The sequence below is a fragment of the Pinus tabuliformis genome, chromosome 3_1, assembly GCF_031772625.1.
Source record: "Pinus tabuliformis cultivar Carrire ecotype Pingquan chromosome 3_1, CPIR1, whole genome shotgun sequence".
In the NCBI taxonomy this organism is placed as follows: domain Eukaryota; kingdom Viridiplantae; phylum Streptophyta; class Pinopsida; order Pinales; family Pinaceae; genus Pinus; species Pinus tabuliformis.
Window position 1 is genome coordinate 477,050,677 of NC_142301.1, and position 16,961 is coordinate 477,067,637.

Here is a 16,961-nt window from a genome sequence, read left to right on the forward strand (position 1 = left end):
GACATGTACATGTCTCAGTTTCATAATCTTATTGTAACGTGGGTTGCATGCAATCAAGGCACAAGCACAAACGAGTCTGAAGTTGGTACACATGTTTTCTTCTTTTGTTTTTCTTGTAGCATTCATTTTGATTTTATGATTAGGCAGCAAATAGATTACGCATTCAAATTGATACCGATGTTATGCTCATATTTTGATCATGGAGTTGTGTTTTTCTTTATTAATACATTGAAAGATTTCATGAATTTCCATTATGGTTTATGCTTTGTATGTGTGTTACTCATTGTATTCTTATTGTTTTATATTTTTCCTCTTTCACTATATTTATTTATCTCAATTTGTACTCGGTTGCAGATAGATTACATGTTTGAATTGGATTGATATTACAGTTAGTCCATTTGTTAATCATGGAATTGGGTTTCTCCTTGTTCATAAAGTTTTCGTAAATTGGGCTTATGGTCTCTTTTCTATAAAGTGTTCATCCAACTGATATTTGCATTGATGAAGGACCATACTCTTATCCTCCAATGTATACAAAAATGTTCGCCTCACATGGAAGAAGAAACCACACGAGGTGTGGCATATCTCAGAGCTCTACTGGTTGTGATTAGTATAATAATGGTTGTAATTCGTATAATAATGTTTGGCGTATTACCAAAGTTCCTTACCAGGTAAGAAAAATTAACAAGAACTACTACAAACTATTCTATATAGTTGCATAGTTGTTACTTCTGATTGTCTGTCAGAGTTGAAGAACAATCTCATTGTTTGTTACCATGATCAATCCAAGAAGTTTGAGAAATGTAAATTCAAGCAAGATATTTGTTACAAAATGATGCCAAGATTCTACTGAGAACCGAAATGGAACTCAAGTCTATGGGTTGTCTTCTCATTCAATTTCAATTGTAGGCAGGCATCTTCAGACTTCAGCTGAGGTTGTATAATTGGTTTTCAAGCTTAGGTTGTCTTCTCATTCAATTTCAGTTGTAGGAAAGCATCTTCACACTTTAGCTGAAGTTGTATAATAGCTTTTCAAGCTTACGATATTGTTTTATATTTCTTAGTATTTTTCCCACCAACTTTATCCACTGCATATTGTTTTTAATATAGGAATCTTGTACCCTACACTATTTCAGATTCTGAATGATAAAACTAATCTTGAAGTTGTTTGGAAGGCCATTAAGGCTTTTGCTCATTCTAGTTCTGTAAAAGTGACAGCAGAGATCGAGGTAGAGTTCGAGGTTCGAAGCTCTAGTCTATTTATTGGAAGCGGGGTTGATTGCAACTGCGTACCCATTCCACATTGAGGAAAGAATAGATAAGCACTTCATTCACCAAGATCTCAATTGTGATTTATAGAGCTCTGCCTCCTCCTTCTCGAGGTCCTCCATTTTCCTTTCCCCTTGAGGGAATGAAAAACAAGAGTTGCTATGATGTTAAGGGTAGATCTGGGATCGACAACAAAGTCACTTTACCAACTTTGGAGGGGAAGGATAAAAGCTCGCATCCCTTTCTGAAGCCCCTTTGTAGAAGCATCCATAGCAATAGTGGAGTTCTATGTTTATGGAAATCGAGAGCCGAACATATCTCAAAGTTATAAAACAAGAACATATAAGTGCTCCATCCTAGCTAATATACCTGATTCTATCTGTTGTATATTCGAACTTGGTTTTGGGTACTCAGTAGTCAAGAGGAATCTAATTTGTAGTTTGGAACCTGTAATTAGATCTGACCATAAATTTTATTTCTTATTTTTTGAGCGCCAATTGAACTGGATATTATGTAATGTTTAGATGCCACTAAGAAGTCATATATCAATATCTAAATTTTGATGACCTTGTCTGTAGAATTATTCTTAGAACAAAAAAAACATGGACTTATGTTTTCTCAACGATTGGAAGGACGGTAAGGCAAATTCAAGTAAGGCATACTCAGCAGGTGAGATAGGTAAGGCAGGTAGACTAGACTCAGGTCAGGCACAGAGAAGCGTGCATTTGTGTTCTCATAAGCAGTAGGGAAGCAACCTGCATTTGTGTTCTCAATAACACTAGGGAAGCAACCTGCATTTGTGTTCTCAATAACACTAGGGAAGCATGCATTGTATGCCTACATGCATCAGAAAGTCTCTCAAACACTTTTATGGCTTTTTCAGCTTTTTCATAGTTTTCAAACCTAACATTTTGGTAGGGACTTGCTGCTTAGCAGCCTCTCTTGTTTAATCATCTGTGTTTTCATGATCATGGCAAAATGGAAGTACTTGAATTTTGTCAATGGTATCTTATATCATTAATTTAAACCCTGCTTTACTTCCTCCATTGTGATAGAGCCACATTAACAAATCACGCCAGCTAGATTAGGCTTTAAACCCTGCTTTACTTCCTCCATTGTGATAGAGCCACATTAACAAATCACGCCAGCTAGATTAGGCATCGCTTACCGTTTTACCTCTCTATGTTTTCCCTTAAACGTTGAGAGTGGTCGTTGACAATCGAAAACAGAGATACGGACTAATCACGCCATGCTGGGAGTGGGCGTTGACAATCAACTATTAAAAACTTCACGAGATTTCCGTTTTCAGCTTTCCTCGTTATAAAAGACGAGAACCCTATTTAAAAAGAGCACCCTAGATTTATTTGTAAACGGTAGATTCATTTTTATGTGTTTTGAATCGCGAGATGCTGATTTGATATGTCGTCACAGTCGTCACGCAATTTGAGTAGACACAAATATGAGTCATTATTTTTTAAAGGATAAGTTTTTAATATTTAAATGTTTGAGTGTGAATTTTGCATGTTTCATTAAATGTTGTTTTATATAACAAATATTTATGGTAATTATTTTATATAATAAATATTTATCGCAAAAGACAACAGGTATTGAATAACTTATTTCTTTTTCAGGTATCGAATAACTTATAACATATTCAATGGACAGGGAGAAATTGTTATTTTTACGATATTAAGAAAATTGAGTATAAAACGTGTATTAAATTTCATGAGTTTTATCTGAAAATAGCATATTGGACAATCTTAAGCATGAGGTGTGGGAAGGAATCGTATAAAATATTGTAACGTGAAGATGTAATATAAACGGTGTATTATATATTGACATACATATTAAAGTTATATTTAATTTTCATGTATTTTATAACTAAATAAAGTAAGGGATAAATCTACGAGACAAGTTGTTTGAGACTATTTATATTTTTTTTTATGATAATAAAAATACTTAAAGATAAAAAATATTTTTTTTAAATGACACAAATTTATAAATCAATCTTAAAATAATTATTTTTAAGGATCGTATGATTTTTTTTACATTATCGTGAGGATAAACCACATTAGTTGGTTCGAAACGTCCACCAATTCCTAATGATGTGATTAATCTGAAAGGCATTTGTTTACAATATGGATCACAAAAGTCTGAGATCTAACATATAATGATAATGTTTAGACATTATTCCTGAATCAATATAGTTTGATATATTGTTTATAAATTATTCTTAAATCAACATATACACCGATAGATCACAATCATTATATTTATTTACTTTATAAATATATCATTTCTGTAGAAAATAGTATTAGTGCCATTGGATCATTACTTTATTATAATGAAAAATCTAAATTTATGAGAATTTTCTACTATTTACACTCAAAAAATAATGAAAATTAAATAAATTAAACCTATCATTCCACCTTGCATAAACAAGCTACTTATTGATAACCTTGTGTCACGGCCCCAAGTTTGTTTTCCAATTCATGGTGTCGTGCAACACCAACTAGACATCCATACTTAACATTTTCATGTCTTTTGAATTACGCCTACATCCATTATTATTATTGTGTTCTTTCATTATTATGTTATGTGCGGAATAAGCATAACAACAGTACCAACCATTCAAGATCGAGACCAACACAAGTTTCTAAATTTATAATTTCATTTATAACTTTACTATACAAATTTTAGATAGTGTACAAAGGGGAGGCCGACTCTGCCCGAGCTCGGCCTCTTCTAGAGTATCTACACAAACAAGTGCACTGCTAGCCCTTTTGCACTACCCGTGCCCTTCGTTGAATTCTCTACACTTTGGTCATTTCCTTCTTGTTGTGTTACTGTCTCTGCAGGGTCATGCAGTGCGTTGCACACGCCCACCATAAGCGAGTTCTGCAATCCGCTATCCGCTACATGGTAATTCTGCTGCCTGAACCCGAATCGTTCGAACCTATGTATTCATTGCTTGTCATGCGACGAGCCCGCTGTGCGAACACATTTCCAAACCCAATCACGCTACACCTATTATTTTTCCACGGTCCGACTGTTTCACACTTCGCACTGCAAACATGTGTTTGTGGTTTTCGCTTGATGCCTTTCTCCACTCAGTTGGTCACTAATATATATGCTCACCACCGAATTTGTTAACTCGTGGGTTGTGTCACTTGGGACGTCGATCCACCAAACTGACTTTCCCTCCAAGATTGAGACACTCCTTCGTTATGCATTGGCCCATTATATGGTTTGCCCATTGCTACACCATATAAACGCTCATCGCATATCACCATACATAGTCGATTGCCCAACCACCTCCGCACTTGTCTCCAGTTCACCCCCGTCACACACCAAGCCCAACCACATTTTCCACCAAGTCAAGTCGTCGTCATGTCGCCTCACCCATGGGCACCTCACCTGGGTGCGCGCCCGTCGGAATGCCCAACTCGGGTCTTCCGACATGCATGCCCATCGACCACTCCCCCGTGACACTTGGGTCGTGCCCGCCCAACATCACACATCAATCACATTTGGCCGTGTCCAGGTCATGATTTCCTCATGTGCTCTTATGTGGGGGGGCTAACTCACAATAGGGCAGTGATGCCGACTCGGGGTCTTGACATCCTCCCCCACCATGAGTCATTGTCATCCTCATAAATCCTTTCGATCACACCAACCCTTCATTAAACTCTACAATCTCCTTTTTCCATCTCCATAGTGAATCCTTTGTTTCCTAACCTCTCTCCTATAGTGCATCCTTCCATCTAACGAAGAACTACCTTTATGCGACACTCTTAACATATGTAGTCCTAAGATCGAAGATCTTATCCAAAATCAAGTGTGGCCTATCCATAATCATGGATCGTCACCTTGGTGGTGTTGTCCTCTTAGGATGATGTGCATCAAGTCTACATCTCTTGAGTTGAATCATGTGGAACACATGATGTTTTGAACACATGTGGTTTAGAAGCTCCAACTCCTAAGGAACTTCCCCATCTTACTTTCTCACCCGGAATGACCCTTCATACTTCTTCATCAAAGATCTCACAGTCCCTTTCCATGGCTGAAATTGATCTTCGATGATCCTTAGAAAAATCATATCCTAAACGTCGAAGTGTACCTCTCGTCTATCCTTACCAGCTCATTTCTTCATCCTCCCTACAACATCATGCATGTGCACCCTTGCTAACTCCAAAGACTCCTCCCATGTTTTCAAGAATATCTTCGCATGTGGACTCCTTAAAAATCCTCTCGGTAGCACACTGTGTGGAGCAACTAGCATATGTCCATTGACAAACTCAAATGGACTATACTTGGTTGTAGAACTCTTCTTCAAATTGTAGTGAAATTGAGCCACATCTAAGAGTTTAGGACACTTCTTCTTATCAACCCTCACATAATGTCTCAAGTAGTCGTCTAGCAATGCATTAATCCATTCAGTCTACCTATCTGTCTGTGGATGGTAACTCAAACTCTGCAGAAACTCTATCCTATCCAACTTGAACAAAGTGGTCCACAATCTACCTGTAAAACACAGATCTCAGTCAGACATAATACTCAATGAAACTCCCAAATACTTCACAATGTTCTTGAGGAATAACTCACTGGTCGTCTCGACCCAACATGGTATCTTCATCGGAATGAAGATGACATACTTGGAAAAATGATGGATAATGACCATAATCCCATTATACCCCTACACCTGTGGTAACCGAGTGATGAAGTCCATCGAAACACTCATCCATGGTCTCTCCGGAATCGGTAAAGGCTGCAACAATCCTCCCTATCTCTGGTTATCTGATTTGTCCTACTGACAAATGATGCATGTATGTACATACTCCTCTACATTCTCTCTCATCTTCTCCCAAAAGTACCCCCTTTCCAACAATGTGAAAGAACGAAGTTGCCCTGGTAGGCCATCCCATGGAGAATCATGGGACTGCTTCAAGAGGTGCCTCCTAAGTCGAGATGAATTCAGAATGTAAAGTCGGTTCCCATCGAACAAGAGTCCATCTCATAAGAAAAACTTCCAAGTCTTCCCCTCCTTCACCTACTTCAAATTGCTGTTGGCATGAATATAGGTCTCCACACTAGCACGAAGTATACTCTACATCTCCTCAGTCATATGAATCTAAATCCTACTGCACTCAACTCAGTCCTCTTCGTCCTCAAGTGTAAGAAACTTTCCCTTCTTTCTGAGGGCATCTGCAACTGCATTGAGTCTACTAGGCCTATACTCAATAGTCATGGCGAACTCTGCCAAAAAGTCCTGCCAACGAGCCTGCTTCGCTGACAACTTCGGTTGGTATGTAAAGTAATTCGCTGCAATGTTGATAGTCTTGACAACAAAAGGCTTTCCAATCAAGTAATTCCTCCATACTTGTAAGCAGTGGATGACTGCAGTCATCTCCTTCTCATGAACATGATACTGCCACTCTCTATCTTGCAACTTTCGACTCTCATATGCCATTCGATGCCCATCATGAAAGACAACTCCCCCTACCGCAAAATCAAAAGCATCTGTCTGCACCTCAAATGGTCTCTTAAAGTCAGGTAGCTTGAGTATTGGTGTTGCAAGCATCCTCTTCTACAAATCCTGAAATGTTGCTTGACGCTTCTTCTTCCAATTCCATCGCTTGCCCTTGTTCGAAAGGTATGTCAGTGGTGCAGTCACCTTGGAGTACCCCTCTACAAACTTTCATCGATAGTTGATCACCTCCAAGAACACTCTCATATCATGGACATTCTTCATCTTGTCCCAATCCTCAATCGCATGCATCTTTCTTGGCTCCATCCATATGTGATCTTGGACCACTATGTGTCCAAGCAACGAAATCTCGATCTGGGAAAACATATACTTCGACTTCTTCAAGTACAACTTAATTTTATTTAGTGCCTCAAATACCAAAGCAAGGCGTTTCTTATGATCCTCCATGTTATCAATGAATATCACAATGTTTTCCAAGTATACAACCACGAACGAATCCAAATATGGACGCAAAACATCAGTCATCAATGTGCAAAACATAGCAAAAGAGTTGCACAACTCGAATCGCATGACAATGAACTCAAAACTCTCATACCTTGTCACAATTGCGATCTTCTTATCATCCCAATCTGTTATCCGCACCTGATAATATTCATGCCTCAAATTCATCATGGAAAACATTCAGGTTTTTGAAATATTATTGAAGAAACCTGCAAGAAGTGGTGAAGGGTACCTTTTCTTTATTGTCTTCTTTTTCAGAGCACGATAATCAAAACACATCCTCAACTAATTCATATCCTTCTTCCTTCGGATTAATACTAGAGCACCATACGGGGACCTTGAACGTCGTATGAAATCTGCATTAGTCAAATCCTATAACTATCTATTCAAATCCTCCAACTTTGATCCTAATAAATGATAAGGAGCTTTTGCTGGGGGTGGCTTCCTCATCTCTAGCTCAATGTGATGGTCCACTGCACATCTTGGTGGAAGTACTTTCGGAAACTCATCTAGTATCAAATCTAAATATTTAGCAAATAATTCGCAAATTTCAACTGGAATGGGCATCCCCACTCCATCATCATCCTCAACCTCCCAGATGACGGTCTCATATGTCTCAACATTTGAATCTCGCGTAGCCCTACTCATACTTAGTGCAGACACATGTTGCACCTTTACTTCCCTTCTCTTTTGGTGAGTATGAAAAGTCAATGTTTGTGTGTCTCCAATCAACATAATCTCATCACAAATGGGACAACAATTTCCTTGTTTCCCTTCAGAAAGTCCTGCCCCAATATTATCTCAAAGTTGCTTGTCTCCATCACCATGAAGTCCAAACAACTCTACCAATCTGGAATTTGAATCAACACATTATCTGCTAATCCCGACACTTTATCTCTCGAGTTCACCGCCTTGACCTCCATATCCTTTAGAACAACATGTAGCCCAAATTCCTTCACTAGCCTGTTGTCATAAAGTTATGTGTGGCACCTATGTCCACCAAATCTTAGATGGTTTTTCCATGAATCTCCAATTCTAGAAACCCCAAAATATGCAAGCAATTTGTCTTTTACTCAAAAACTTCAGCCTGCATGAATCTCTCGTCTCCATTACATCTTGTTGTACTGGCTTTAATACCACCTGTCACATACCAAAGTCAAATTTCCCATTTCGGATGCCGTGCAAAACTGGCTAGACATCCATACATAACTTTTTTCATGTCTTCCAAACTACGCCTACATCCATCATTATTATTGTGTTTTCTCATTATTATTTTATGTGCAGAATAAACATAACAATAGTACTAACCATGAAAAATCTGGACCAACACGAGTTTCGAGACTTATAATTTCACTTATAAATTTACTGTATAGATTTTACATAGTGTACAAAGGGGAGGCCGACTCCACCCGAGTTTCTACACAAAATGGTGCATTGCTGACCCTTCTGCACTAGCCATGCCCTTCATTCAATGCTCTCCACAATGGTTGTAGCATGCTTGTTGAGTTACCATGTCTGCATGGTCGTGCAATACTTTGCACACTGCACACGCTCACTGTGACCAAGTTCCGCAGTCCGATACCCGCTACTTGATAATGTCACTGCCTAAACCTGACTCATCCGAACCTGTGTACTCGATGCCTGTTATGCGACTAGCCCACGGTGTGAGCACATTCGTGTACCCAGTCATGGTACACCTGGTCATTGTCCACGCTCCAACCATTTCACACTTTGCACTGTGAACTTTTGTTTGTGGTTTTTGCTCGATGCCTTTCTCCACTCAGATGCTCACTAATATATATGCTCACCTACGAATGTATTAACCAGTGGATCATATCGCTTGGGGTGTTATCCTTCCAAGCCGACCTCCCATCAAAGCTTGACACACCCCTTTTTTATGTGTCTGCCCATCATATGGTTCACCCATCGCTACACTGTATAAATAGTCATTGCATATTTCCATACTTAGTCGCTCAACCGACCACCTTCGCACTTGTCTTCTGTTTACCCATGCCCAGGTGTGCACCGTCATCGCAGGCCTATCCCAACTATTTTTTCCACCAAGTCAAGTCACCATCATGTTACCTCGTCCGGGTATGCACCCACCCAACTTCCCAACTTGGGTCGCCCGACGTACCACCTATTGACTGCTTTCTCATCACACTTGGGTCACATGTGCCGAACATCACACATCCATCTCACTTGAGCGTGCTCGTCTCACGCCTTGCCCATGTGCACTCATGTGGGGTACCTGACTCACCCAAGAGCGGTGATGCTGACTCAGGGTCCTGATCCTGCCTAATCTTGTCTTCGTTTAAAAGGCAACTTCAAAATCGTTGTTCCCATATTCACATTATGTTTTTGAGAACGAATAAATTAAGAAAAAGGTTGGATATAACTCAATGTTGTGGGGAAGCGCCCCCCCCCCTCATTCCCGTTCCTAATTTGCACTCCGAGTGGGAACAACTCCGGAGCGCCTCAGGAGCGCGCTCCCTAAAAAAAACATTGCCTGCCATTTTTGGAGCGTTTAGCCTTTTTTGCAAAAGAAAATTTGTAGTAATGTTCCAAATGCTTTTTTTCAAATAAACAAATTAGTTTTGAGTGGGGCAACTTAATGTTCAAGACTCTGGCCCTATTATTGATATTCTCCTTAATCTTCATTTTCATCGTTTTACTTAAATTTTGAACATTACCATGAAATGACACAGGATGCTTGAGAGTGGTTCCGACCTCTTTGCATTTCATATGGAAAAATTAGAATTTTAGATTTCATTCAAAATACAGTAGACTTATTAGTTTTTCCGGATTTTAGGATTGGGGGATTGCAATGTTTCCATTGAATTTTGTTAGGTATTAGGGTACGAAACTCATATTTAATCAAGAGCACCAATCCCTCTATGTACCTTGATGTTAGTGACATTGGTTGTCGAACTCCTCTATCATGATCCTCCTAAAAATGTACGCATCACTCAAACAAAAGCTTGACTTGACATGCTATGCTTTTTCTATCTTATGTTAATGCTTAGAGGGTGATATTAATGACAAAGATACCTATACATATATAGAGGTAATGACAAAGATACCTCTGGATATTAATGCATAGAGGGTGATATTAATGACAAAGATCATTATTTTTGAACAAGACTAAGGAATTAGATATCTTGTGGTGGCAAGACGCCTAAGCATAAGCAATAGATAATAGATTTGCTTCACTTTTCTAGTTTCTAGTAATTTTTATAACTTTTGACTCTTTCATATTTATTATGATATTTTTTTAAACAATATATGACAATTTAAGTTTTAAGTTGGCAATTATAACTCATTAGTAATGAATTATGAATATGATGGTTCATGAAAGTTGAAAGTTGTCTCATTTCATTTAATCTTATAACATTTCATTTCATGTTAGAGATTATTTGTTGTAATGGTTACACTTAGCTTACAACTACAACTTTGGTGATCAATGATGATAAATGTTATATATTGAATTTTCAAAGCTTGAAACTTTAAGATTGATGAATCACGAGACTCAATATGTTGTATGTTACTATGTTACTAACTTGTGGACGTGATTGACGAAGATTATAACTTCTAGATGATTGTTGTTATATGGTTCAATCTATGTTTTTTTTATGTTTTTTATATCTAATTCATCATTCTACATGTTTTTGTTGACATATATGTATCAAAATATAAAGAAATATATCTATATATATATATATATATATATATATATATATAAAATGTTCCAGGATTCACTCCCAAACCGGGAGCTTCTAAAAATGTTGCTCCTACACTCGTTTTCGCTCAGAGCTCCCCGCTTTCACTCTTGCTCCCAAATAACACTTATATAACTCAACTGCTATACCTATATCTATATCGTATAGAATTGATTAGTGATTTGTGACTATATCTATATCATGTAGAATTGATTGGTGATTTGTATAATAGATAAATACATTTGTGTGTTTTCAACATCGCTAATATAATTTTTGAAAGTATGTAAATATGCTTTATGGATATCTTTAAATTGTAATTTATGTTGTTATTATTTAAAAAGTGAATACATTTAAATTGTATAATTTATATTATAATTAAATTATATTATGTTGAATTTTTTTAAAACATTATTTTTATATATTTTTAAATATACTATTTTTATACTAAAATAAATTAGGATATATAAATATATAAATGATATCACTTGACATATAATTAAATATAATATTTTAATTTTTAAATTTTATTTATAATAAATAAAAATCTCATTAATACTCTTTTTCTTATTATATATAATTTAATGACATTTTGTTTTATATGTATAAGGAGATTAATCTTATTGGACGAGGATTGTATTTTTATATTATATATAAAATTATATTTTATATGTATGTATAAGAGATTAATCTTATTGGATGAGGATTATATTCTCTATTATATATAATTTAATGAGATAGTGTTTTATATGTACAGGGGGCTTAATCTTATTAGATGGAGATCATATTTTTATGTGAGGTAGTTGCTTGTATCATCAAATCGGTATTTTATTATATACAATTTATTGACATTTTTTTTTATGTATAAGGTGATTGATATTGTTGGAGGGGATATTATACCGTTATGTGAGGTGGCTACTTATATCTTCAAATCAATAAAAAAATCTATGATATATGTTGTTATATTATTATATTCATATTATTAACTGATTCTATTTTAAAATTTTATGATTATAATATATAATTATAGAATAAAAAAGTGTAATATTATTATTTTCAAAATATTATAATTTATTTTTTTAAAATTTTATTTTGATATATTTTCTATATATATGATTGTATTTCTTTTTATCATATTAATATATTAGGTTATAATGTAATTTTATTTGATAAATATTTAAATATTATAAAATTGTTCTATATTTTAGATATTTTTTTAATAAATTCTAATGAAATATTGATAAAAGTGGAAGTCGTAGAACTTGATGTGATAAAATCATTTCATCTCACCATCCATCTTTCATGAGATAATTTCCATATAACTCTTAGTGTTTATGTGGTAATATCCCTTAAAATATATCAATGTTTTCATTTCTTTTTCATCATCCATCCTTCCTTCATGATATAATTTCGATATAACTCTTAGTGTTTATGTGGATATATCCCTCAAATGTATCAATGCTTTTGTTAGTTGTTATTTTATGATTTTTATTGATTTGATGTCAATGGATAATATTACAATTGTGTAGAAAATTTCCACATAGCTCTTACGGTTTATGTGGATATATCCCTCAAAGGTTTCAATATTTTTTTGTTGGTATTAATGTTTTTGTTAGTTGTTATTTGATGATTTTTATTGATTTGATGTAAATTGATAATATTATAAAATTGTATAATCCTTATTGATTATATGACAATTCAACGATGATTTTTTATATTCTCTTTATTTTATAAGAGTTTAATTTTTTCTTAAATTAATGAAAATTATAAGAATAAATTAGAATATAAAATACTTGAATATTATTAAATTAATTTATTTTGAAAAAAAAATATAAATAAATAATATAATTTCTTAATTGAGAAAATCTTATAATTATTATTATTAAGAAATATTTAATAATAAATCATACTTATTATAATAATCTTTTTTAAAAAATAATACAAACTTTTATAATTCTTGTTTGAAACATGAATCTTTATTGTTAGAGAAAATGATAGATTACATCAAGGTGAAAAGTTATCCTCTCAATTTTTCATTACTGAAATTTGACTATAACCAAAAGAAAACTCTTTGTATAGAGGGCATGGATAACTTAAAACCAAAAGAGACTACAAAAATCAAAATATAATTGGAGGCTTATCATGGGTCACACTCCTACTATGAGGGTTTTTAATCTAAATAGCTTCCTTCTAGCCTTTATGAGTTGTTATTGTCACAATGGGTATGCCAAGGTGTTGCTCTACTCTCTCTAGCCTATGATCCTAATTTCTTAGGTGGTCCTGAAGGTGCTCCAGTGAATGAAGTATATCATTCTGATACTCTTGCTTGTCCGCTACCGTATGTCCCAATAAGAATTTCATTTTTCAATACAGCTTGATGGTTTTCTTGTATTGTTTGAATCGACCCTTGGTATGCCTACTATCGAGGATCCAATATTCCCATTATAATAAGACCTCAGTGTTATATGGGCTTTATGAAAAAAGTATGTCCCCTATGTTTGGTGGCTAAACTATAACAACATAGAGACAAGGAATACAATGTTTTCCTTAAAGTAAATAGATGATAGTATGAAGCCTACTTGGAATCTGTCACAAGCATTGCTCTTTCTTTAGCTTGAATGCTCCAATTCCAATTTCAATTGCCAAAATTAGAACTTGCACAGTCAGATAAAAAAGCAAAGAAACTATGAGATCTACGCAGTATCAACTATATATTGTATTCAACAGATGAACATGGTATTGAAATATATGAAATAACAACATCACATAGGGAAACAAATAATTCTTTGCATTAATATAAATGGAAGGAGTTTACAACCATAAATAGGTGTTGATCTTGTAGAAGAGCTCTGCCAAGGCTGACATGTCCTTTCCTTGTTATAATGTGTAGCTCCAATCACCCTAAATGCATGAAATGAAACCTCTCACCATAGCAACATAAGGATAATATCAATCTCCAAAATGTCCTTCAAGCAGCTTAGACAACAACAGAAGAATCTGGCCTTCCAAAAGGGTCAATGTCAGCTGAAAACAGATAGGTCAAACAAGTCAAAGGAGAGAGAAAATCCTACTGTGATTCTGTAGTCAAATCAAAAAGTCAATGTTGAAGTCAACTCGCTGAAATTGTTCCAAACACCCTGAAACCTGTGCCAATCAATGCAGCCTTCAAAAATCATAATTTTTCCCTTGAGATCAAGTCAAAGCATGGTCAAACAGTCCAAGTCAACGCTCGTCAACATTTCCCTGTAACCTGAAGGTTTCGGCCTCCAAAATGGTCCAAAAATTCAGCCTCCACCCACTTGTGTGAAGAAGAGAGAGGTTGTCCTTGAGTCGTATGAACCAATCAAGAGAGGAGAGAGAAGATGATGTGATGTGTTGAGATTATGTCCAAATGAGAGAGAGGTCACTCCTATTTATACACTTCGTTTTGGGTGAGGAGACACATCTATTGGGCTTCATGAACCTACATTTGACTGAGGCTGACCTTCATAATGTTTCCATGAGAAAGAATAAATTCAAAATTCCATTTCTACTTGTCCGACTGAGATGATATTTATATCAAAATTGGACCTCTCGAAAAGAGGAATCTAATGAAATAATAATCTTCATTATATGAGTTGTCCTAAGGTAGAATTTTGCCCTAGTTTCTAATTTAGCACTCCCTCTCAACTAGAGAGAATTATACCTGCCAATCCAACCATCATCATGCCATCCTATCATCCTGAACCATCCCTTCAATAACTACCTTGCTCTGGTTCTCTTTTGTGGGTTTTTATGAACCATAAAGAAATAATTAACAATAATTGATCGCGAGTGAGTCATAATATCATACTGCTCTCCACCGACTAATGTCATTCCCTGATCCCAGATCAAGTTGTTAAATACCATGCATACTATTTATAGGGAGTAAGCTAGTATACGATGTTTCCATCGATAGTGATATGGTCCCTAACCATCTTTTCCCAACTCAGTGGCCAAATTAGAGGTACTTCCCATGAGTCCTTAACTCTATAGGATAGCATGTGTGTCAGGACATCAACAGGAGAAGGTGAACCACTCATCCTGCTCATATGCAATAGTAGAGGTCAACCAATCATCTTATGCATATGTTAATCGTAGGGGAAGGTGAACCACTCAAACTACGTGCATGTGTTCAGGTAGGGGAAGGTGAACCACTCACCCTACACACATATCAACCATAATTGGGTATCACAGGGCAAGGTGACACTCACCCTGTATCTAGTGCACCACTAGGGGAGGGTGAACCACTCACCCTATGGTTTCTCATAGCTCTAAGAAGTACCCCAAGCCTCCAGAATCTTCAAGAGCTTTGTGTCCAGCTCATACGGGACCCTCATAGGAGGGTCATTTCACAACTCCAAGTCTCTCTTGGGATATTAAGAATTTGAACTTCCCCAAAGGCTTTCTGAAAATGTTTTTGACCTGCTCATCTGTTCTGATGTGTTGGAGCCTTATTCCTCCCTGTTGTACCATATCCCAAATAAAATGGTGCCTAATATCAATGTGCTTGGAGCACTCATGGAACACGAGATTCTCTGAAAGGAAAATCCCACTTTGGCTGTAGCAAAATATCACAATGGTATCCAACACATGCTCCAATATCTCACTAAATAGCTTCCTCAACCAAACAAATTCAGAATAGTCCATAATCATAGTAATGTATTCGACCTCGATGGTGCTTACTGAAACTGATTTCTATGACCTACTCATCCAAGATATAGAAGCAGACCCCGAAGAGAAGCAACACCAAAATGTTCTCTTATGATCCACACACTGCAAGCCCAGTCGGCATCTAAATATCCATCTTGCCCCAAATTCGTGATAGTGTATCTCAAGCCATAATGGATTGGGCCCTCGAGATATCTCAATAGATTATTAGAGGTAATCCAATGAATGTGATGAGGTTCGACCATATATTTACTCAACATACTCACATCGAAGCATATGTTAGGACGAGAGTTGGACAAGAAAATTAGGGCTCCCACAAGTTGACGATACTTGGTAGGGTTTGCTAATCTAGGCCCAACAACACTTACCTATATTTTCTTGAGGTTGAGTTCTATGGGACTAGTCACGAACCTGCAATCCACCATCCAACATCTCTCACGTACATTCACAATGTATTTTCCTTGAGAAAAGAAAATCTCACTTGGATTTTGCGACACCTCCAGCCCTAGGAGATAATGCATTAGTCATAGGTCCTTCATCTTGAAATCGAAATCTAACTCACTCTTGAATTGATGAATGATAGGGTAATCATATGTCAAAAATAGATTGTCCAAATAAAAGACCAAAATAAGAGGTCTGTCCTTTTCAACCTTGAAGTATAGGTTTAGGTCAACATCACTCCTTGTAAATTCCAGCCTCATAAGATAATTATAGATCCTCTCATACCAAGCCCTAGGGGTCTGCATCAGCCCAGAGAGAGGTTACTTTAACCTGCATATATGTGTCTCATTATATTGAACATCGAACTCGTATGGTTGTTCCACATATACTTCCTCCTTAAGCGAACCATGCAAGAAGGCAGTTTTGACATCCATCTGGTGTAGGTTCCATCCTTAAAAATCAGTAAGGGCTATAATCTAATGAATGGTGGTATATTGGGAAACTGGTGCAAATATCTCATCATAGTATGCTCCTTCCTTTTGAGAGAAGCCTCGAGCAACAAATATGGCCTTGAACTTTTCAACACTCCCATTAGCTCCATGTTTGATCTTGTAGAGCCATTTTGAAGTGACCACAAACTTGTCATTGGGTCTAGGAACCACATCCTATACATAATTTTTCATGATCGATTCATACTCCTCATTCATCACATCCTTCCAAACTTGTTTCTCCACAACCTCTTTGAATGTGCAAGGCTCAAATTGTACAATGGTACTCATGGCTAAGTATGTTGGTACCTGTTTGGATTCTTGCTTTCAGAAAATGTCCCCCTCGACGCACTATGTTTCTCACCATCT

The 16,961-nt window shown here is 36.3% G+C and overlaps 1 protein-coding gene across 1 annotated transcript; it reads right to left on the bottom strand.

The window, feature by feature from the left end:
- Positions 1-6,421: 6,421 nt before the first annotated feature.
- Positions 6,422-7,906, bottom strand: LOC149187855 (uncharacterized). Its single transcript, XM_089409795.1, has 3 exons — positions 7,754-7,906; positions 7,175-7,399; positions 6,422-6,793 (listed from the first exon to the last, which is right to left on the bottom strand). The coding sequence occupies exons 1-3, from the start codon at positions 7,904-7,906 to the stop codon at positions 6,422-6,424; spliced, it is 750 nt and encodes a 249-aa protein (XP_089265921.1).
- Positions 7,907-16,961: the final 9,055 nt, after the last annotated feature.